The sequence below is a fragment of the Hippichthys cyanospilos genome, chromosome 8, assembly GCF_059441005.1.
Source record: "Hippichthys cyanospilos isolate Australia breed blue-spotted pipefish chromosome 8, RoL_Hcya_1.0, whole genome shotgun sequence".
In the NCBI taxonomy this organism is placed as follows: domain Eukaryota; kingdom Metazoa; phylum Chordata; class Actinopteri; order Syngnathiformes; family Syngnathidae; genus Hippichthys; species Hippichthys cyanospilos.
Window position 1 is genome coordinate 14,069,437 of NC_142376.1, and position 21,657 is coordinate 14,091,093.

Consider the following 21,657-nt stretch of genomic DNA (forward strand, 5'->3'; position numbering starts at 1 on the left):
AACTAAAATGGACAAGAGGTTATACTAATAGGTCACACTCTGCACTGCTTACTGATTGATATATATTTTTTTTAATAGTGTACAATCATAATGCATCTCTTTGCTCTTACTGTAGCCAGAGATCTCCCTGACAGGTTAATAGATTTTTAGTTTCATTATCATGTAACCTCATGTATTATTCATCACTACCTGGTGATTGACTGTTTGTCATTGGCTTCCATTATACAGCAATTGAAGTAAGACAAATGGGGAAAAAAAAACATCAGTAGCGATTATAATGTAAAAAAATGGTGAGTACGCATCTGTTGTTTCACAGTTAATGCAGCGATTATTTCAAAATGGCACCTGCCATTACCCTGCTGGAGGTGGTACATGACCTGTTTTTTAAAAGTAAAAGTGTTAACATTTTATTGTGTTGATTGTTGTTTGTATAAAAATATCTTGTGCTCAGAGACCTGAAGCACTAGCACACCTGGTTTCCTGTTTATTTTTTTCTCTCTTTTACTTTTTCTAAATGAATCAAAACCTTATTATTAATATACAATATTTCCATCACAGGGTTATCCGAGATCTTTTCATCAGCTGTAATGGCCTCAACCAGATGACGGAACTCGTGTACCTTGACCAGACGTGCTCTTCAGCTTTGAAGGTATTTGAGACCCTGATAACTAGCTTTGGACACCAGCAGGCCGACAGCGCGCTCCAGGAGCTGGAGATTGCTGTTGCAGAAGAGAAGCGGACTGCCTCGAACCTGGCTGAGGATCTGAGTTCTAAGGGATCAGGGGAAGGTCTACAGAGCCTCAGCAAATTCTACGAGGGGCTAAAGGAGGCGTATCCTCGCCACAAGAGTCGTAGTGGGCAGGCCCGTGTAGCAGGCCGGAGCCAAGCAGAGACGCATCTCCATGTCATCAACCTCTTCCTTTGTGTTGCTTTTTTGTGCGTTAGCAAAGAGGCTGACTCTGACCGGGATTCGGCTAATGATTCTGAGGACACTTCAGGCTATGACAGTACAGCTAGTGAGCCCCTTGGTGGGCGCTTAGCATACCTATCTCCAGAAAGTGTGATCCTACCATCTAAAGAACAAATACGACGAGCGGCTGATGTTTGGTCAGTGTGCCGTTGTGTCTATCTGGCCAACCCTTTGTTCCAGAGGCAGTTCTTCCGACTGGGAGGGTTGGATGTTTGCTTGCGGCTTATGAGTATGGTTATTCAGAAGCTCTCCTGTAAAAGCAAGGATGGCAAAGCAACGAAGAAGAAGGAACTTAAGGTCAACAGTAGCCCAGAGTCCACAGTCCCGGCCAGCCCACTTGCACTATATGAGCTAAGTCAAGACTCTGTTAAAAGTGCTCAAGATGAGGGGAAGACCCGAGATCCAATAAAGAAACTGGAGCAGGAGTGGCAGTTACAAAGTATTCGTCTTCTTGAGGCCTTATTGGCTATTTGTCTAAACAGTGCCAACTCATTCCTGCAAAGGACAGACTCCGAGCTTACTTATCAGGTATAAAACTTCTCTTCACCTATCAAACACAGTATACAGATATTCCAACATTCATGAGTGTTTCATATACACTATCGTGTTTTCTTTAGCTCCAGTCAGTGGGAGATACCCTGCTAGAAGTGAGAGACCAGCTTTCTTGCTCAGGGGTGGTAAACTCTGACTTTGCTGTGCCACTCTTTGATTCTCTGTTGAGAGTGGCTTTAGCTGACGTGTCATCCCCTCCCGACCCCCCTGAGGAGAAGCCAGACAGGGTGAGTCCTGCCTTTGGAGATGCTGTAAGTGACATACATTTTTTTTCCATGCTTTAATCTTGTGTAGTTTTGTATTGTAGTGGAACTCAAACATACAGTAATTCTATTCCTTCATTTTTCCACTGGTCAAGTAGTGATTCTTCATAATCACATGCTAGAGAGACTCTTAAAATGTCTGCGTGACAAAGCTTGTTCAAACATAGGAAAGTTCATGTTTTTATGTAAGAGATTTTACCTAATTCTGAAGCATGATTTTTTTTTCAATGAGTCATGCCGGCATTCACATGATCCCTTTGAATTTGTTCTGTGATGCTCACGGCGTCAAATGCTTGTTCTTCTGGTATGTTGTCACATGGATCCACACAATGCCTTGTCCTCTCTTCCCAGAGAATGGGCTCTGCTTTAACTTCAGCTTTTTCTATGAATGTTAACACTTAAAACTTGTTTACTTGAGTGCACACGTGCGCTTTTGTGCTTGCACACCTCCATGCTTTTATGTTGACAAGCTATATGAAACCAGGAACTTTGTTCCCTGAGCGCTGCATGAGTCAGCTGACATTCATCTTATTTATACTGTAGTCTTTGTCGTTTTTTCCCCAGATCAGCTAAAGAATTTTATACGGTTGCGTTTTATTCACATTTGATATACATGTTTTTATTCAGATGAAAATGCATTAAAAATGATTTGATAATTTTTCTCTCTCTCTCATTCTCTCTCCTTGCCTCTCTTGCTTCCTCTTCCTTCTCTTTTTCCTTTTGCCGTATTTCTATCAGAAGTTCCAAGTGTTGGCGGAGGGGGCAGCCCCGGCAGGCGATCTATCAGAGGAGGTAGACGGTGTTCAGACCTGTGGTGTCAAGCCTTCTGGGGAGGAGGAGGAGGAGGAGGAGGAGGAGGAGGGCTACGACGCAGACAGCGAAAGCAACCCCGAGGACATGGCCAACCAGGAAGAGGGTAGGACCACACGGCATCTCACTGATCCTTAAAAATAATAATTATGATTTAAAAAAAAACATACACACATAAATAATTATCACAAAACTACAGCTGAGCTAAACAAATATAGCTGTTGATGTTTTTTTTTATCCCTCTCAAAACACCCATCACACAGTCACTATACATCATCTGTATTTACTTTCCTTCTCCACTATTTATGTTTTGTCTGAATGTCAACAGGTTTAGTCATGACAGATTGAAAAGTTGTATATTTTTCCTCAACCTCTAAACCTATTTATTTTTAACCTTGGGAAACCAAATACGTGTGGCCTATTAATTTTCCCGGTAAAAATGTTGAACGACATTTTTCCCAACTAATGATAAAATGTTTTTCAATGTATTTTAACTGCGATGCTCAATATATTCAAACCTGTTTTTTAGTGTCATGTTCTGTAAAATACAATACCACATCCTCTACTATGATGATATTTGGCAATACCAGATTCTGAATACTTGCATGACATTGCAGAACTATGCCTTCACACGTTTTCTTTAATCCTGGCGAGCTCATATACAGAATATAACCTCTGCATTTCTGCTCTGTTGTTGTAGGTTTCAGACACAGCCTTATTAGACACATTCTCTCTTTCACCTCCTCAGAAGGCAGTCATTGTTGTGTGTTTTACAACTGCAGGCTAATTCGCTCATTGTACCACATGAGCTGGATCTTGTGATTTGTTTAATCTCCATTAAACATCTACTTCTTGGAAAACATTCCTAACCTTGAATCCAAAATACTGGCCTCATTCTAGACTAGTTGATTTTCCTTTTTTATTGGGGTCCACTCTTGACACAAGCATGAGAAATCAGGCTAAATGAGAACTACAGTGCAACAAGGAAGTTAGAATAAAGGCTCTTTATTCCTCCTAAGAAGGTAAAATGTTTGTGGGCATGTTGTCTGGCCCTGTATAATTTAACATGCAGTGGTCATTTCCTTCTAAAGGGGCTCCTCCCTGCTGGCGTTTCCTTGTTTGTGCTCTGCAGTCTTTTTGGCAAAAAATGTGAGAACCCGTATTATTGCTCTCTAATAAGACTAATAATACGACAATAATAGGACAAATTTTGTTTGTTTTGTGCAGTCCTATTTTAGAACACCTTGCAAATGACGTTAGGTTGTTTTTCAGATAAAATGAACACTTTTTGCAAAATTTGAAAGTATGTACACGGGACAGTCAAAGTCAAGTTTATTGTCAATTTCTTCACATGTGCTTAACATACAAAGGCATTGCATTTCTCACTATCCTCTGCGTTTTACATGTACAATAACAAAGTGCAGGTGTGCAAGACGAGACAATCCTAAAAACTAGATTCTTATCTATAGTAATGTAATGTGCAGTATGTTAGATCTACTTTGCCTAGTGTTGCTAAACTAATAACTAAAACTAAAAACTAAATACGAAAAACCAGGTATGGCAAGAGTACCCCAAGACAAGACATAGGTAGCAGCATATGACAAGACAATCCAACAGTACGAGACAAAGCAAGACAACTCTGACTGTGGTTGTCCCAGTTGTGTGCATTTGAGGTAGTTGTTATAGTTATAAGTGTAATCGCTAGTGCAATAGAAGTATAATTATAAATAAATATGGCAGCAGCAAGTCTGTGCAAATTTTGCAAGTGCATTTAAACTGAGTGTAACTTGTATTCTCCGAAAGAAACAAGGCAGTTACCTAAATTTATGCTACATTTGCATCAGAGCTCAAACTTAAACCAGATCCTGATTTGGATGTGCAAATGTGGAAAAAAATTGAACAATGTGAACTTCGGTGGATTTACATCACTCATTTAAAAAAGGAGGTCTGACAAGGCGCGTGAGAGTCTGCTGGCTTGCCCTCATGAAAGCAATAGAAGGCTCACATACTGCATTTTATCGGCTGCCACTAAGACAGCTGCTTGGAGACGTAGCAGACATTGCCTTTGGATCGTGAAGCTGTTTAAGCAGCCAGCTGGGGTGCTTCGAGTGTGGCGTCAGTCAGCTGGAGGTTTAAGATTTGTCTATGTCCGAGTGTTTCTGCTCCGTGTCTCTGATTTAGTGTTGCATCTCATTGGCTGTACCCTCAGGATTGAAGGTGGAGTCTGTGCAACGTGAGTTTGCGACAGGGGCTGACGGTCCCGGGCGTGGCGTGCTGCTTTTCCCAGAGATCTGTACAATCGAGTTACAACTACTGGCCACCGGCTCTCCAGATCTGGATGTAGTGAGTCATGTGTTTCGCAGCCTGCTCAGTGCAGTTCGCGCCAATCACCACAATGCTGCTCTGCTCTATGACCAGGTTAGCCTAACTTTTACCCTTCTATTTGTACATCTCCTCCAAAATATAATTGTGTGACTTTTGCACCCCTGCTGCACTCTCAAGTATGACTGACATTTTGTTTTGACGCTCACAGGGAGGAGTCAAAACTATCCTGTCTGGCTTTCATAATATACTTAGCCAAGCGGACCATTCTCTTAAAGGTTTGTTGCAGATTTTTGTTTAAACATTTTATTATTGCATAAAGCTATTCCTATAGTTATCCTCTATAATTTTGGCCAGCTACCATTTTGACTTATGCCGATGGAATTTTGACATTTAGAGCTATTGTGAAGTGCCAAAATTCTGCTAACATTATTGTGAATGAAATACTGTACGCGTATGCAATCTTGCTAATTGGTTTACATTTAGATTGCCAGACTGTTATAGTGGAGCTGCTGGTTGCCATGGTGAGCCAGCGAATCACAGCAGAGGAACTGGCTCTATTGATTCGCCTCTTCCTGGACAAGACCCCACCTACTGTAAGTAGTAAACCTTGCCTGTCACACATATAGGTCTGCCGTTACGTTGCATGTGGTTTGATTGTCTTTGCACATCTGGTGATATTTATTGTGTTGCAGCATGTGCTTTTTGGTGACAATTTCTTCTACATTCACCTCTTGGTTCTTGAAATACATCATCCCACTTTGCAAACTTGGCCATTCCTCGTACAATTAACGCCTACGTGTGTAGAGCAGATGTGCTGTTACAAGTCGCCACCACACCTGTATGCGATCAGGCAGAAGACATTATTTATAAATAATTTCCAAGAAACAAATTTTCCCCCAAAAATGGAATGTAGTGACATGTTGTATAAGCTGCAATGCTGCAGTTGTCACATTCTTTTTGTGATCATTTATATTCTGCTGTACAAATCAACGTTTGGTGTCCATACTTTTTTTTTTCATGAGTTAATTGTGATGGAGTATTTAACATTGGTCCTTCTTTTAATTTGCGCGAACATATTTGATGATTTTATCCTACGTTTGTCTATACCTGAAAATGATTACAAGGCAGTGCCAAGGAAGTGACAATTTCTTTCACTTAATTACATTTCTTCCCAGGAAATTTTACTGAAAGGAATCTTACAAATTGTTGAAGCTAATGTGAACATAGAGCCCCTTCACCTGCTGGAATTTCCAATACTCCTTGGAGCCTCAACACCTGGAGGAGTCTCTCCAAGCTCCAGACCAAACGGCAATGCTGGGGGGAAAACTGTGGGTTTGCTCTGGAAGGGCAAACTGACTCCTGGCCGCAGGGAGGGAGACTGTGAGTTCAGACCGAGTCACCTGCGTTTCTCTCCCTGGCACACTGCTCCTCTCCATTTGCCCCTGGTGGGGCAGAACTGCTGGCCTCACATGGCCAGTGGCTTCAGCGCCTCTATGTGGCTGAGGGTAGTGAAGCAAGAGGAAAAAGGAGGGAACACAGATAAGGGTGTGTAACACATAATTTAGCAAAAGTCATTGATAGATACCAAGTCTGTACATTTCAGTCTTTCTCTTTTCTCAGAAAGAAGGAACCCTCCTGCTACTGAAACTCGCCATGGCTCGCCTAAGGCTGGAAAAAGAGTAGTGGAGGAAAGCCTCATTCATATTCTATCCATGGGTTCTAAAGCACTCATGCTTCAAGTGTGGGCGGACTTCTCTGCTGGCTCACTCACATTCAGGTGAGTGTTATAAAACACTGGAATTCCTGTGAGGCACAGTGGAGTACTTTGTAAAGTTTTATATTTAAGTGTAATGCTCCCACAGGGTTTGTATCGACCCAAATGATGAGATAAAAGCGGGGCTGTTGGCGCAGGCCGAATCTGTTGAGGGACTTCTCAAACCTGGCCAATGGCAGCACCTCGGACTCACTTACACACAGCAGCCTGAGGGCAAGAAAAACATCCATGGCCGTGTGGTTGTCTGGGTGTGTGGCATCATGTGAGTAGAAAGACGTTGCAGTAAACATCTTAAGAATTAGTTGGTAGCCAAAATCTTAAGTCCTCGCTCTCTTTCAGGAAATGTGAGGTCTTCTTGGACTACACCTTACCTCGAAAATCCAGTCTGTCCTCTGACAGCAACAAGACCTTCTGTATGTTGGGTCATTGTATCCCATCTTCTGAGGAGGTCACAAAACAGCATTTAAAATGGAGCATGGGAACAGTGCTCCTCTTCAATGGTAGGACTTATTTTGATTCAGCTCACTCACTGTACTCACCTATTGCACTTTCAGTACCTGCCACTCTTGTATAATCTATGCTTATCCTTGAGGGAACACTAAGGCTACAGTAACACGTACAGTATTTTTGGTATTTTTTCGGTACTATAAAAAATTCTAATCAAATATCGAGTATTCAGTTAAGGATAAAAAAATATGTCTGGTGAAAAACATTTGTAATCACAGGAGACCAAATAACAGATTTCCACCTAATTACGAATGACCAACTTCTATACATTTTTGTTGATCAACATTTTTTTTATTTTATTTTTGTTGACTTAAATTTAAACTGTGCTTAGCAGCACACACCTTTTTCTCTCTGAAAACATTGGATTTTTACATACATTTTGGTCAATGAGACAAATTTGCATGGTTCGTTAAAATGTGATCTGGTGGAACAGTGGTGTGCAGTCATTTACATACATATAAAAAGCTATTTCTCTTCCTGTCCAGGGGCCAGAGTAGGGTCAGAGGAGGCCTTCTTCCTCTACACCAGTGGGCCTGACCTCACCTCAATCATGCCCTGCAATTATGGCAGACCCACAGGGTCGTTCTCCAAGTTTGTTACTCAGGAAGCACTCAAGTGTGACAGAGTACGGGAGCTTCTGATGAAAACCAACAATGTGGACACAACAGCTTTGGTTGTAAGTATTCTTTTATGAACTAGAATTGTAAAGAATGTAACACAAAGCATCCTGTCTCTCGTCGTAGTTGAACTTGATTGTTTGTGTAGATTGTGCCCTTTGATGGTTTGTGTAGATTGCTCCCTTACAAATACCTGTCATTACTGACACACCGCAGGAAGTCACTTTTCCTCAATGGAAAAATACATTGTAAAACCTCAGCAGTTTCACTGAGAATGAAAAGGGTTTCTTTGTAGTAATTGCTAATGGATTTGGGATTAATAGCTCTGTTGATTAGAAAAGGAAAATCATTGAAGATGAGTGGAAATAAGTTATAAACATTGGAAAGTTTTCTTTCAACAACCCCACATAAGTCTTAGAAATAATGAAATTTAGCCTGGTTCACATAATTTTTCACTCAAACAAAAACTATATAAATATGTCAAAGTCAATTTGTCATGAATCTGTGTTATCACAGGAGAGCCTGGCAGTTGTGTATACTCCGAGCAGTCCTAGAGTCTATACTATCTATGAGCCTGTAATTAGGTTGAAGGGACAAGCCAAGACTGTGGTGACCCAGCGGCCCTTCAGCTCCAGGGAAGTGCAAAGTGTTTCCTTAGAGCTCAGTGTTCTCAGGGCGCTGATGCCCACCGAAACCCAAGGCCTGCAGAGCGTCCTGCATAAGATTGGAGGGACGGGAAATATAGTCTTCCTCTTTGCACAGGTCAGAGAATCCACATTTTTAATGTGAACACTTGACTGTATTGATTAATGTATTTTTTTCCCCATTAAAAAAAAAAAAAAATACTAAAGTGCCAGTCAGAACTTTGAACACACATGCTCACCACACATTAGTGGAGAATCTCATGCAGTTTGAATTTTGAATTGAATATGTGTAATCTTTTAAAATGGTGCTATGTATGAACTATATACAATACAGCCGCTACTATAAATATGAATGTGCAACCAAAAGACCATCTTTGAACACCAAAGTTGTATACTAAGCAATGTGTTAGTGTGATTATATGTGTTTATACGTCATTGACCCAACATGTGAGGCGTTTCAGCTCCTGTACAGAATTATAACTTTTTTTTTTTTTTTTAACATCCTTATGAAGATCAAATTTTCATGACAAAATGTGTGATGGACATGAAGAATTGTAACTGTGGATTGGACTCTGTTCCTTAGACGGTGGAGTTGAGTGACTGCGAGATGACCCAGGCCTTGGCCTTGCAGATACTCTTGTCGCTGTCCAAGTTCAACCAACATCGGATCCATGAAATGGACTGTTACAATGGCTACTCCATGCTACACCAAGTGCTTATCAAGTCCAAATGTATTGTTGGCTACCATATGCTGAAAGTGAGTTTCATGTCTGCTATGAAATGGTAGCATCCATGTCTGTGAATGTAACCCAGCCTGACCGTGAACCCTTCTGGCTTAGTTTGTGGTTTACTTACAGTTACACAGGATCTCACACACCAAACTCTGTATGCCTTCATTTATTTTGGGCTGCAGAATGATTATGTACATTGAGCGCTCTTTATTTCACTTAAACCATCCTATTGTTTTTTCCCTCTCCCTGTTTGCACTTTAATTTTAAATATATTTTTCTCAGAGTAGAAAGCACTACAAAAACTGTGTGCTATGCGATTTGACAGCCACTTTATGTCTGCTCTAGACTCTGTTAGATGGGTGTTGCAGTGGACCCGTCTTAATCCTGGCCGATGATGGTCAGTTCCATTTGGATACAGAGTCCATTGCTGTGGTGCAGGACATCAGGCTGCTTTCAGACATCCTGTTGGACTGGAAAATCTGGGCGAAAGCAGAGGTAAACTCTAATATACATGTTTCAATTTTATTTCAGTGTGCAGAAAGTACGACACAAAAATAAATGTACTAACCAGTTACGCCAGGGGTTTCCAACCTTTTTGAAATTATTAGAGCCACTTTTGGGTACTGATTCTTGCGAAGAGATATCAAATTGATGCACACTTCTAAGATAATGTCCATCCATTCATTCTTCATCCTAACCGCTTAGCCTCACGAGGATTACAGGTGTGCTGGAGCCTATTCCAGCTGTCTTTGGGCATTAGGCTGTGTCAATCCTGAACTGGTTGACAGGCAATTGAAGGGCACACAAAGACAAAGAACAATTCAAACTCACAAACACACCTAAGGACAATTTAGAATGCCCAGTTTTCATAAGCTGCATGTTTTTGCAATGTGGGAGGAAATTGGATTACCCGGTGAAAAGCCACACAGGAACAGGAAGACACGTAAATTGTACACAAGAAGGTAAGAGCCAGAGGCAAACCCATGACCTCATGTGAGGTCATGTAACATGCGAAACGGTCTGTCACCGTGCTACTTTTAACATCATGTATTTGGTCAAATTACCTTTGATAATGTTAGAATTATATTTACCTGAAGACTGATCATGTTAATGATGTCTCAGTAATTAGGAAACATGGCAAAATACAACGTTTTATTTCTGAGTATCTCTGCCTAGTTTACCTTTTCAAAAGATCAACATTCCTAGAACAAACAAAATCCCGTCACTGCTAAGCTAATTTATAAAATAAAAGAATGAATAAATGAATTCATACTAAATCATATATGTTGTTTCTTTTTAGTGTGGTGTGTGGGAGACGCTGCTGGCCGCTTTGGAGATCATGATCAGAGTGCACCATCCTTACCAAGTCTTAAACATCCGGCAGTTCCTTAAGGCTGAAGTGGTCGACCGCTTTCTGCTAACCTGCCAGGTTTTACAGGTGTGTCTAAAGCACACAGTGATAGTGTCATTAATTGTACCTGATAATTATTAACATTTGTATTTGTTTTCAGGAGCATCGGGATGAGCACCTGACTGCCATCCCACAGGAAGTCTGTTTGTCCTTCGTCAAAATAATTCAGGAAGTGCTAGGATCGCCACCTGATCTGGATTTGCTAAAGCTTATCTATAATTTCCTGCTGGCAGTTCACCCACCTACTAACACCTACGTCTGCCACACTCCATCCAGCTTCTACTTCTCACTGCACATTGGTGAAAATTCATCAGGACAATGCATCAATATATGCAACTAGTATTTGTTTAATGCACTGAACTCTTTTAATATCATTTGCCAGATGGGAAGCTGTATCATGACAAGGTGCAGTCTATTATGCACCTGCGACACTCCAACAGTGGAGGAAAGTCCGCCAGCAGTTCTGTGGTTTCTCTTTCCCCGACCGTCTTTAATGATGCTCCCCATGAAGGTACTCCTGCTTCAGTTGTGTTACAGCTAACTGTAAATTCAATGCCATTAAAAGGCTCCAGTGGGTTGTTAGAATAACATACAGACATATATAGGAAGTACAGCTAGACTGTTGGCCTTGTAGCTTAGCAAATTTGTATGTAGCCTTTTTGGTGCAACATATATTTTCACTCCATCAAAACTGATAAGTATACAAACATCCATCCATTCATCCATTTTCTAGAGCCGCTTACGCTCACAAGGGTCGCAGGCTTGCCGGCGCCTATCCCTGCTGGCTTCGGGCAGTAGGCGGGGGACACCCTGAACTGGTTGCCAGCCAATTGCAGGGCAGTATAGAAACAGTGCATGTTTAAAAACAACTTAACCATCATTAAGTGACTGCTCATTGCAACAAGAAAAACCCTAAAATGAATTAAAGAATCAATCTTTATTTCAAAGATTTAGATGAATAGAATTGTTCCACTTTCACTGAAGAAATGTGTCAAATCATCTTTGAAAGGAAAGATACTGTTTATCTTTGAAGGTAATCCTAGATTTACATGAGGCTACTGACAAGTTCATTCTTATTGTGTAATGACAACAAGAAAATAATTTTATCATACTTTCTTGAACTTGAACTCATATCATATCATCATGTCATATCAAATCAAACCAAATCATAATCCCACCTAATCAAATTGAATCGAATTGTATAACTAAACTGTCTTTTCTCATACCATGTATTAAGATACGAATTGCATAGTCTTTTATTGGAGGGATGCACACTCTTAGTTTTTACTGCAATTAAGATACATTTAAAATTTCGATCATATTTTTAATTCATATATTGCATTTTTTAAAGTATATAATATGATGTCTTATGGATAGTATCTTCTAAACTACCGGTATTGGTGTTAATAGCTAAAGAAAAACGAACGCATTGTTTCTAAGTATCGGTCAATGTTTTCTCAAACACTGACTAAGCAGTTAGGCTAGGTTCACATGCAGAGCTTAATGCTCAATTACGATTTTTTGGTGAAATCTTATTTTTTTGTGCGGTCGTTCACATTTCCAAATAAATGCAACCTGTATGTGACCTGTGTTTGAACGCTAAGTAGCCCCAAACTGTCCCGCATGTGCGCATGAGGACATTGTGACGTCGCAGTGCATGATGTGCTTAACGTGTTTACAGAAGTAACTGGCAACGTTGAAATGGCTGTCATAGCGGAGCCAGAATATTTTCAATCAGTTGATTTAAGGAGTAAATTGAAGAAGGGAAAGGTGAAGTTTTTGTAATGGCATTTTTTTTGCTCCGTCAGCAACGTCTCTTTCGCTTGTTCCGAGCAAGCAGCTCACTCACTTCCAGCAAAAAAGCAAGCAAGAGCAAGAAAGAAAGAGGCAGAGAGACAAAATACGTACACCTCATGTTCTCTTCCTGGAGTTGTGTTTGACTCGTCTACTATTGTTTTTTTGCTTTTTTCCCATCTGTTCCTACCTTTTTGACACAGAATTGGGACCTTTGCTTGTTTGTTATGATGGTGTCAGATGAATGCGACCTGATCGTTCAGACTAAAGAGGCATGTCAAAAGAATGGACAACTATCAAATTTAGTACCACATACTCACATACACAATGGCCTGGGCCGCATTTGAAACAACCGGATCTGTGTCGTTTACAAAGCCATCAAAAGATCAGCTCCAGGTCGGATAGGGGCAAAAAAAATCAAAATTGTGTCACTTCACGCTGCCTGACAGTGCATAATGAAATGTTTACCAAGTTTAGACTACAAGACAACTTTCACACAGCTTTAACCACAGTGGTTGAAGACATTGATGTAGCTTATTTTCAGATTTTCCAGATCCTAGAAGCTTCACATTATTCTTTATTTGTATCTTCTCTTTAAAAAAAACAATCATTTCTCTTCTCAAAACTTTTTTTACAACAGTGGCTGGTTTTGTGTTTACATTTTTTTGTGTATAATATGTGCTGCTCTTCATCTCTGTGTTCAATAGGGCAAATTTTACGATAATGGCATCTGAAAACTTATAGTGTGCCTGTCATGCCCCAGTCGTATTAATTGAGTGACTCCACACGAATGCGTCCTCCAGCAGAGAATTGCAAAATGGTCAATATGATGTCATTTATCTTTCAGGCCATCTTCACGGTCCATCTCCTGAGCACGGGATCGATGATCAATCCTTACGACCGCCCAGTCTTGCACCATCACCTTACTCGTCCCCTCTACTCACAGCCCGTCTCCCTCACGGTGGCTTGACTGAGACTGGTGACATTGAGCGTGTTTCGCTCACAACCCTGCAGGCTCTGGGCAGCACCGAAACGCTCAAGAAGGGAGGCGCTGACGAGCAGCTCCTCAGCAGTTGTGAATCCGCAAAGACGATATGTGACTCCAGGGACACTGGTAATGACGGAGCTCGGCGCACACCGTCTATCAGCGTGGAGGAGGAGCGAGACGAGGGCGCCGAGGTGGACAGTCTGGCAGAAGGGAGTGTGGGCGTGGCGGAGTCTGAGGACAGGTTCGACTGGGCCAGCGATGAGGCGCCCCGACGCCCTGACAGCTTAAAGGGTATCCAGTCCTTCCAGAGAAGCCATAGCAACCTGGCCAGTTTGGGTTTGGCTTTCCCAGCTCCAAATGGCTCATTGGCAATAGGCCGCTGGCCCAGCGCAGCTGATCGAGGCTCTGCACCTGAAGACTGGGAATGTTACACCTACTCTCCTGGCTATGAGAGGACACACAGCAAAACTGATTCCAATGACCGGTATGTAGAAGTGCATTTTGTGTATAACAAAGCAAATTCATTGGACTTGGAGCAGCAGTGGCTCGTCTGTAAACACTTGCGCCTAAGAATCGGAGGCCTTTATTTAGATAATACTTGAGTGGTGATCCACAAGATCTGTGTGCAGGTCCAGTACGGAGGATTGCCTCGTGCTCATCTGCTGTGGCCTCTATGACCTTCTGAGGGGCGTCTTGCTACTGCTGCCGGACCTCATGCTTGAGGAAGTGATGGACAAATTAATCCAGCCTGAGGCTCTAATTGTCTTGGTCAACCACTCATCACCCCTCATCCAGCAAGGGGTCATGAAGGTCAGCCTTCTTTATCTACCCATCGTTTACTTGGCCACAGTTCTAGTTTCTTTGTATTTGTTCAGTGGTTCTAACCTTATTTCAGTCTAAATAATTGTGTAAAACTGAATTTTTTTATAGCCAATTACAACCAGCAAATAGCATTTGAAGAAAAGAGTGTCGTGCAATACATGTCTGATTTATTACATTTTGGAACTACATTTGTAGTAGTATCTTGATGTGTATTTTAACCTAGGATCTCCACAAGATCGTGTAACGTCATCTGTTTTACTTTTACTCCAAAAAATTGCATTACTAATGTTAAAGCATCAACCTAGGAGATCAATACAAATTTTAAAAGACGTTAAACAAATTAATTTGGTTAACCTGGTTCAATTGACGTCATGGCTTTGCTAACCTTTCACCCAAACTTAGAGTAGAGTCACTGGTACAGACAAAGATGGATATTTGCGTATGTTTTACTTTATTTGCTTGATGGCGCATTGGAAATGAATAAATTACTTTTAGTTGTTGATCTTTGGTGGATGATGTGAGAGCAAAAATCCCTGCTCCAGTTACCTCTACGGGGACTGGCAAACACTGGTCGAGTGTGATTTTGATGGGTAAAAAACAGACTGAAAAGTTTTATTTTTTTTATTTTATTTTTTTTAAACAAGATGGGAAAAAAGGCCTATAGCCATGCATCACGTTAGTTTTGTTCAACAGTTGTATTTTACTGAAAAATAATTGTAAAGCAATAAAGAAAGCTATTAAAGCATCCTTTAAAACAAAATAATTATTTGATTTGACATGAATTCCGAGATTTTACTCGAGTAAATATTTGTTACAAGCTATAAAAAAATTAGTTATTATTATTTTAAATGCGACTAGTTATGAAAAATGTTCTGAATAATTGAAGAAGCAGTGTGAAAATTCCAAGGTGGGCTCTTCTATCTCTGAGGCTGAAGTCATGATGATTGAATGATTGTCCGGCTGTGTGCTCCCAAACGCACATTTTCGCCACCTCAACATTTTCTACGTAAAACGTTGTAACCAATAAATGAAACGTTGCTGTCATGACATTTAAAGTGTTGAATTCAGATCATTTTTCATTGTCTCTTTCCTAGCTTCTGGACGCATACTTTGGCAGAGCCAATAAAGAGCAGAAGGAGAAATTCCTGAAGAATCACGGTTTCTCCTTGCTAGCCAACCAGCTGTACATCCACCAGGGCAGCCAGGGGCTCATCGAGTGCTTCCTTGAGATGCTGTTTGGACGGCCAGTGGGCCTGGAGGAAGAGTATGCTTATCTCTGAGTATTTAATGTGCTAATGTCATACATTATAAATCATCTGCTGTTTAAACTAATGCATTTTTACTCTACGACTGTCTAGTCTGGATCTGGAGGAAATGGAAACAATTTCACCTTTCACAAAGCGTTGCATCATCCCAGTGTTGGGTCTTATTGAGAACTCCTTGTGTGAGAACACGTTGGTGCACAACGTCCTCTGCATGCTACTGCAACTCCTCAACGCCTGCCCCAAGCTGGCAGACATCCTGCTTGATCACGGGTTGCTCTATGTGCTCTTTAACACCCTCTCCACACTCAATGGCATGGAAACTTGGTACGCATGCTAAAACAATGAATTTCACCTTTGAAAGCCACTCATTGATTAATAGGCATTGTTCTTAATCTTATGAGCCATAATTTAAGTTGATAGTATATTCTCTGTCTGTTCTGTCTGTATCATATGATTGATATTTTTCCTGCAGCATTCCCCTGAATGATTACAAGCTCCTGGTGTGTGACATCCAGCAGCTGTTGGTAGCCGTAACCATCCACTCATGCAGTTCTTCGGGGTCCCAGTATTTCCGCATCATTGAAGACCTCATTACCTTGCTCGGCTACATGCAGACGAGCAAGATGCGGCGAACGCAGGGTAAGAGCCGGATTCTTGAAATGCAAAACACAGTCATCAGTGTTCAGTGTACATTCCACATTGCATCAAGCCGTCACGCTCTGCTGCACAACAGAATAGGGATTACAACTATACAGAGTGGAGCAACATTGCTCCATTTGTAATAGTTTGCATTTCCACGACTTATTCTATTTATTTTGGTCGCTTATGTTTTTCCCTCTTGTCTAAGTAAAGATGGGAAAGAAAAAACAATTGTAAAACATTTCCCCTACATGGTGGGGTAGCCACAGAGTGACAGTGAGTAGTCATGGATATAATGTAGCTACATAATATCCACTCCTTAATATCCACTAACCAGTGCAAAGTGGTTTTTGCTAGTAAAAAACACACTTTGGAACTCATTTACAGTGCTCATTTTACCTCTGGAAAGTGTTGGGTCCCCAGGACTCTACTAAAAAACAATTGGTCCCAACAGAAATGTTTGGAGACCAAAATATTGCGCAGTAAAAAAGGGCAACATTTAAGATTCAAACTGTATTTCTAAGATGTGAGCAAAAACCAACAACAGATATGAAATAATGTCACCGTAAATTTATTAAAATAATAGAATGGACTTACATGTACCCTCCGACATCATCGTTTTCATATCGCAACCACTGATATAACTGTCCATGTTGGTAGGCAAGTCTGCTTGGCTTCAACATATCAATGTTTGTTCTCAATCTTCCGAAGCGTTTCGTTTTCACTTTTTATTTTCTGGCTCATTGTTACTTGATTGTGTATTACTTGACTTGTCACTGATACTAACAAAATAGCTGAGTTTGTTATTTCAGGCCAATACTCTTTGAAGCTAGCTATCGATTGATAGTAGTTTATCTCCAATCAATCGTTCAACTACTATGTGTATTTATTAATGGTACAATGTGCATTCTGTCATTTTATGTCAATGAGCGTCCCCCTCTGGAGACCGCCTCTTTAGAGACTGCTTACGTCCTACCTTGAACGATATCAAAATGCCCCGTGAAAGTAGCATAAACATAGCTGTAGCTTCAGTAATTTACAGCAGTACACAAGCCAACAAGCCAGGAACTCAACGCTAGAACGCGATTGCCCGCCAAAACGTATGAGTCACATCGAGAAGAGGCTCCCATTGCAAGCTGCAAATTCCTTATGTGGAACAATTGTTTAGCAAAACCCTTAGAAAAAAAAAGTTTGCATCAGATGGATTAACGTTGATTTGAAATGGCAAAAATTATGCGTGGGATGGAGGGATGCAGGCAAACAAGTGTACTGCATTTACACAGTGATCTCTTTGGAAGGGTTTGGAAATAAAAAAAATTAGAGAATAATTAACTTAATTATAAGTAAGATATGTGCACATAAACATGATCAACATAAAGCGTCCTTGTTTGGGATCATAGTTAAAATCGAATCTCAAAAATAAATCGTTTGAAATCAAAAAGTTTTGTGTGATTGAGATGTAATGTTAGGTGACTTATGACAATTTTGGTTGAATCATTCTGATATGGAGGTGGTTTTTTTGGCATAGTAAAATTGAATAGCCTGTAAACTTATTTTTATGAACTAACTGTATATTTTCCTGAAATATATAATTTAATATTTATTTTACATAATTTTGCATGGATGCTACTTGTTAAATGTACCACTGACCTAATTGATTAATTAATCTATGGGTCCTGAGGCTTTTCAAAAACATTGTACTTTTTATGTTGACTTAAAATTGTATAAGTATTGCTCACATTGCCAAGTGTGTATCACAGTACTGTACTGCTTTTTTTTTTTTTTTTTGGTCTAGAGATGGCAGTTGCTTTGCAGTTTCGTGTCCTTCAGTCTGCTATTGAATTCATAAAGACGACAGCCAATCAGGCACCTCAAAAGCTGAGCAGCTCCCACAATGCGCCGAGCTCGCCGCATCACACCTTTTATCAGAAACGAAAGAGCTTTGCAGGTGAGTGTGTCGGACTGGCGCCACAGTAGTACAGTTGTCTTCCAGTTTTGTTGTATTGCTCTTAATCCACGTCTAGGTAAAACTATTTTTTTCAACAACATCTCTTTGCTGTTCAACAATCCTCCCCTCATCCCAATTTAAAGGTTCCATATCCTTGAAAGACTCCATTATCCCTCGCATCCCCAGGCAGCACTACTGCTCCTACGGCCAGATTCCCTTACCCTCTCCCTTCAGTTTCCTGTCCCAGGACTCCCCCCTCCCCTCCCCCACTGGGGCTCCGTCCTACATGCTCCACTGTGACGCAGGTAGCTGGGACTCCGGTCCACAGCAGAGAACATTGTGCCAGGCTTGGGACATGTTTCAAAATGTTGCAGTGAGCTCAATCTCTTTCCTCTGCAACTCACTTGGGGTTTTAATCTGTCCAGTGCCTTTATCCGTTACTGGAGCTTTGCTTTTGTGTGCATGACTCTGAAAACGAATGCTTTACTTAATCGATGTGAAGCATTCTGCACAGATGGTATTTTGATTGCTGAATCTTGTGTGCAGTGCACATTTGTTTTACCCGTCTCAGATTTGCACTTTTCTCCGGTGCACTCTTTCACATGCTCGCGTCATACCTGCAGGTCGGCGACGCTTCTCTCTAGCCCAGACAGACTCCTTGCTGATGCGGATGCGCTCCGTAGCCAGTGATGAGCTCAACCAGATGATGCAGAGAAGGATGAGCCAGGAGAACCCCATTCGTGCTAGTGAGACTGAGTTTGTGCAGCGGCTGCAGAGGCTTGTGGTCCTTGCTGTCAACAGACTCATTTACCACGGTAGAATGAAACATGTTTTTAATAAACATTACTGTACATGCTTTCCTGCAGGTTTTAGTGATATGCTGAAATGGAAGTGTTGTAATTTCAAGGACCGTAAAGTGCTTGATTTTTTTTGTTATTTAGTTTGCTACAGTTACCTGTTTTTACAGTTCAATATTGTTCTATGCCCAAAAAGGAAAACAGAAAACCTTTAATAAAATGTGTTTTGAAGATGTTGAACGGGAATTTATGCTTAATTGGAAAAATGTGAAAAATGTTTATAGCACACCCAAATTTTTTCATTAAATGAAGTCTATCATTTAACTCAGGGGTGAGTGACCAAGTCCGATCCTTGAGTCACAATCCAGCCTGTTGTCAATATTTCCCCTCATCAGACACACCTTATTCAAATGATCATGTCTTCAGCAACATTTGCAGAATCCTGATCTCGACCCTGATGTAAATCAGGTGTGTTGTTTGAGTGGAAAAAAAAAAAAAAAAGCTTGGATTAGGACCGGGCTTGGCCACCCCTTATTTGACTCATTCAATCTCAAGTAGTTTTACATTTAATCGAATCCAGACACTCGATCCAAGTTACATAATATTTATACCTTTTTCGATCTTTTTTGTTTTTGTTTTAAGTGTTAAATAAAGGGCTGTCTGAAAATGACTCATACGAAATGAATTTAAATACTGAAGTAATTAATTACTCAATACATTAGTCAATGACTTTTGGTTCTAAGTTCCTAAAGTATTTGACTACATTAGTACAATGCTTTAGTAGCCTAAAGTAATCAATTATTTTAGTACTTAAAAAAAGTAACCGATTAGCTTAGTACTCTTAGTCCTACCTAATGCACGTTTAAGTTTGTTTAGTACATAATTCACTAATTAATTCATTCATTACTTAATTCAACAGCCATTTTTTTGAGCCTCCACAGCCAAACATTGGGGTGGAAATTATATGAATGAATGTATGAATGGACTCTTAAAAGGGATTAAAGATTCACAGGTGTTTGCCACATCTCTAGGATGCTGTAAAAGTATTTCAATCTCTTACTTTTAATATAATAGTGGCACTTTTTGTCTAATCCACTTTTTTCCATTTTAGATATCAGTCAGGATTTGTTTGACCTGCTGAACATCCCTGACTCCCCAGACCAGCAGCTTTACACACCAGATCTGGGAGACCATTCACATGAAGAGGGCAGTACTGCCTCTGCACCACATTCACCTACGCCCTTCACACTGCCACCTGCCAGCAAAAAGAGTTTGCAGAAAGACATTCTCAAACTCATGATGGACGGGATCAAAATCAGCCTGGTGAGCTGAAAAACACTTTTGTTGTGGTTGTGATCACTTTGTAGCTATAATGGATTAATTGTAATAGCTGCACATGGATTCACAGGGCAGTACTGGTCGAGGAGGAGCGCCACATCAGCAATGGCGAAGGATCCTATGGTCCTGCCGCGATACGTTCCGGGTTCAAATTGGTCGCCTGTTGGTCCACACATTAAGTCCTGCTCGGCCCTTATCCGAAAGGAAGGAAGCGCTAGAATTTGTTTTTGATCCGAGGCATTTAGACATCTTAAAGGAGAGCCTCAGTCCTGGTTTAGAGGTATGTGCAACAGTTTTTTTTTGTTTTTTTTTTGTCTTTTATTTTACTATCGCTGTGTCATAAAACATCGTGTTTGGATTCATTCTAGTCATTCACTACACCCAGATTATGTACTGTATACTGCACCTTGCATTGGGCTAGACTGCTAGACTGGTAAAATCATGGTACAATATATAACTTAAATACATTTTGTATCGATTATATGTTCCACATTTCTTCAAGTACAACTCAGTATAAAACTATGTATGCAAACTCCAAATTAATTCACAAACACATATTACTCCCTCACATGTAAATGAATGAAAATACTGTCTATACAGTACTAAATAATGTTACATTTGTTTTGACCATTTCTGTCTATTGATTAAAGACAGCAGTTTGGGTTCTGCCCTAGTTTTTATTTTTTATGCTCCACAAAATCATTTTCCGGGCCGAATTAAACCTCCTTGCAACCTGGATCCAGTTTACTGGTCGTACGTTTGACAGCCCTGGTATAAATGGCAGCATTTTATACTTGCGTTTAACACGTCTACCTCACACTTTTGAGGTTTGGGGCACTCCGTTTACCTTCCACTTTTCAAAAAAGTGCTTGTGCATTGAAGACTCTAAGTTCTCCATTGGTGTGGATGTCTTTGTAAATGGTTGTCTACAGTATATTTATTTATCCCGCGATGGGCTTGCAGCTGGGATAGGCTCCAGACCACTATAAAATTTAGATGGACGGAAGATCCAATACAAGATCCGTTATAGTCTTGACAAACATTATTAATTCATTTGGGTAATGGTTACCTTATTTAGCTAAATTAGGGGGGCAGAATATTTCTTGAATTAATAAATAATGCAGTGCATTTGTACATCGATACAAACTGCAGTCATTATAACATAGGGTTCTTCATAATGGTATAGCTTTTCATACAGCATGTGCTTTTAATCGAATTACAATGTGCAGGGTGTATGTACAGTAGTGTCATCTAAACACTGAGACTTAAGAAAGTTGTGTTATAAAACACATTTAGCTTCTTAATGTACTTGATGTCTCAAGTGAACTATTCAAAGTCTGAAGGCATTTTAAATGTTTCAATTTGGAGTTGACCTGAAACATTTAATGTTCTATTGGAGTTCAAACTATCATCATCTGTGACATCATGTAAGATGTAAGCATCTAAAGGATTAGGTACTTTG

At 40.4% G+C, this 21,657-nt stretch overlaps 1 protein-coding gene across 3 annotated transcripts in view; it reads left to right on the plus strand.

Annotated features, from left to right (window-relative positions):
• The window catches only part of lyst (lysosomal trafficking regulator), a 54,079-nt gene that overhangs the window by 19,195 nt on the left and 13,227 nt on the right, over window positions 1-21,657 (plus strand). Inside the window, exons 6-31 of one of the 3 annotated variants that reach the window (XM_088421599.1) lie at window positions 559-1,498; window positions 1,588-1,773; window positions 2,524-2,701; window positions 4,805-5,013; window positions 5,129-5,195; window positions 5,404-5,513; window positions 6,096-6,465; window positions 6,541-6,697; window positions 6,783-6,956; window positions 7,034-7,194; window positions 7,687-7,877; window positions 8,335-8,580; window positions 9,046-9,219; window positions 9,539-9,688; window positions 10,494-10,631; window positions 10,705-10,903; window positions 10,987-11,115; window positions 13,246-13,870; window positions 14,016-14,196; window positions 15,303-15,472; window positions 15,567-15,797; window positions 15,946-16,112; window positions 17,908-18,060; window positions 18,684-18,875; window positions 19,969-20,180; window positions 20,266-20,475. In XM_088421599.1, the coding sequence (XP_088277725.1) occupies window positions 559-1,498; window positions 1,588-1,773; window positions 2,524-2,701; window positions 4,805-5,013; window positions 5,129-5,195; window positions 5,404-5,513; window positions 6,096-6,465; window positions 6,541-6,697; window positions 6,783-6,956; window positions 7,034-7,194; window positions 7,687-7,877; window positions 8,335-8,580; window positions 9,046-9,219; window positions 9,539-9,688; window positions 10,494-10,631; window positions 10,705-10,903; window positions 10,987-11,115; window positions 13,246-13,870; window positions 14,016-14,196; window positions 15,303-15,472; window positions 15,567-15,797; window positions 15,946-16,112; window positions 17,908-18,060; window positions 18,684-18,875; window positions 19,969-20,180; window positions 20,266-20,475 (5,920 nt within the window). The remainder of the gene's footprint in view (window positions 1-558; window positions 1,499-1,587; window positions 1,774-2,523; window positions 2,702-4,804; window positions 5,014-5,128; window positions 5,196-5,403; window positions 5,514-6,095; window positions 6,466-6,540; window positions 6,698-6,782; window positions 6,957-7,033; window positions 7,195-7,686; window positions 7,878-8,334; window positions 8,581-9,045; window positions 9,220-9,538; window positions 9,689-10,493; window positions 10,632-10,704; window positions 10,904-10,986; window positions 11,116-13,245; window positions 13,871-14,015; window positions 14,197-15,302; window positions 15,473-15,566; window positions 15,798-15,945; window positions 16,113-17,907; window positions 18,061-18,683; window positions 18,876-19,968; window positions 20,181-20,265; window positions 20,476-21,657) is intronic. The other 2 variants (XM_088421600.1, XM_088421601.1) reach the window with 2 other exon arrangements.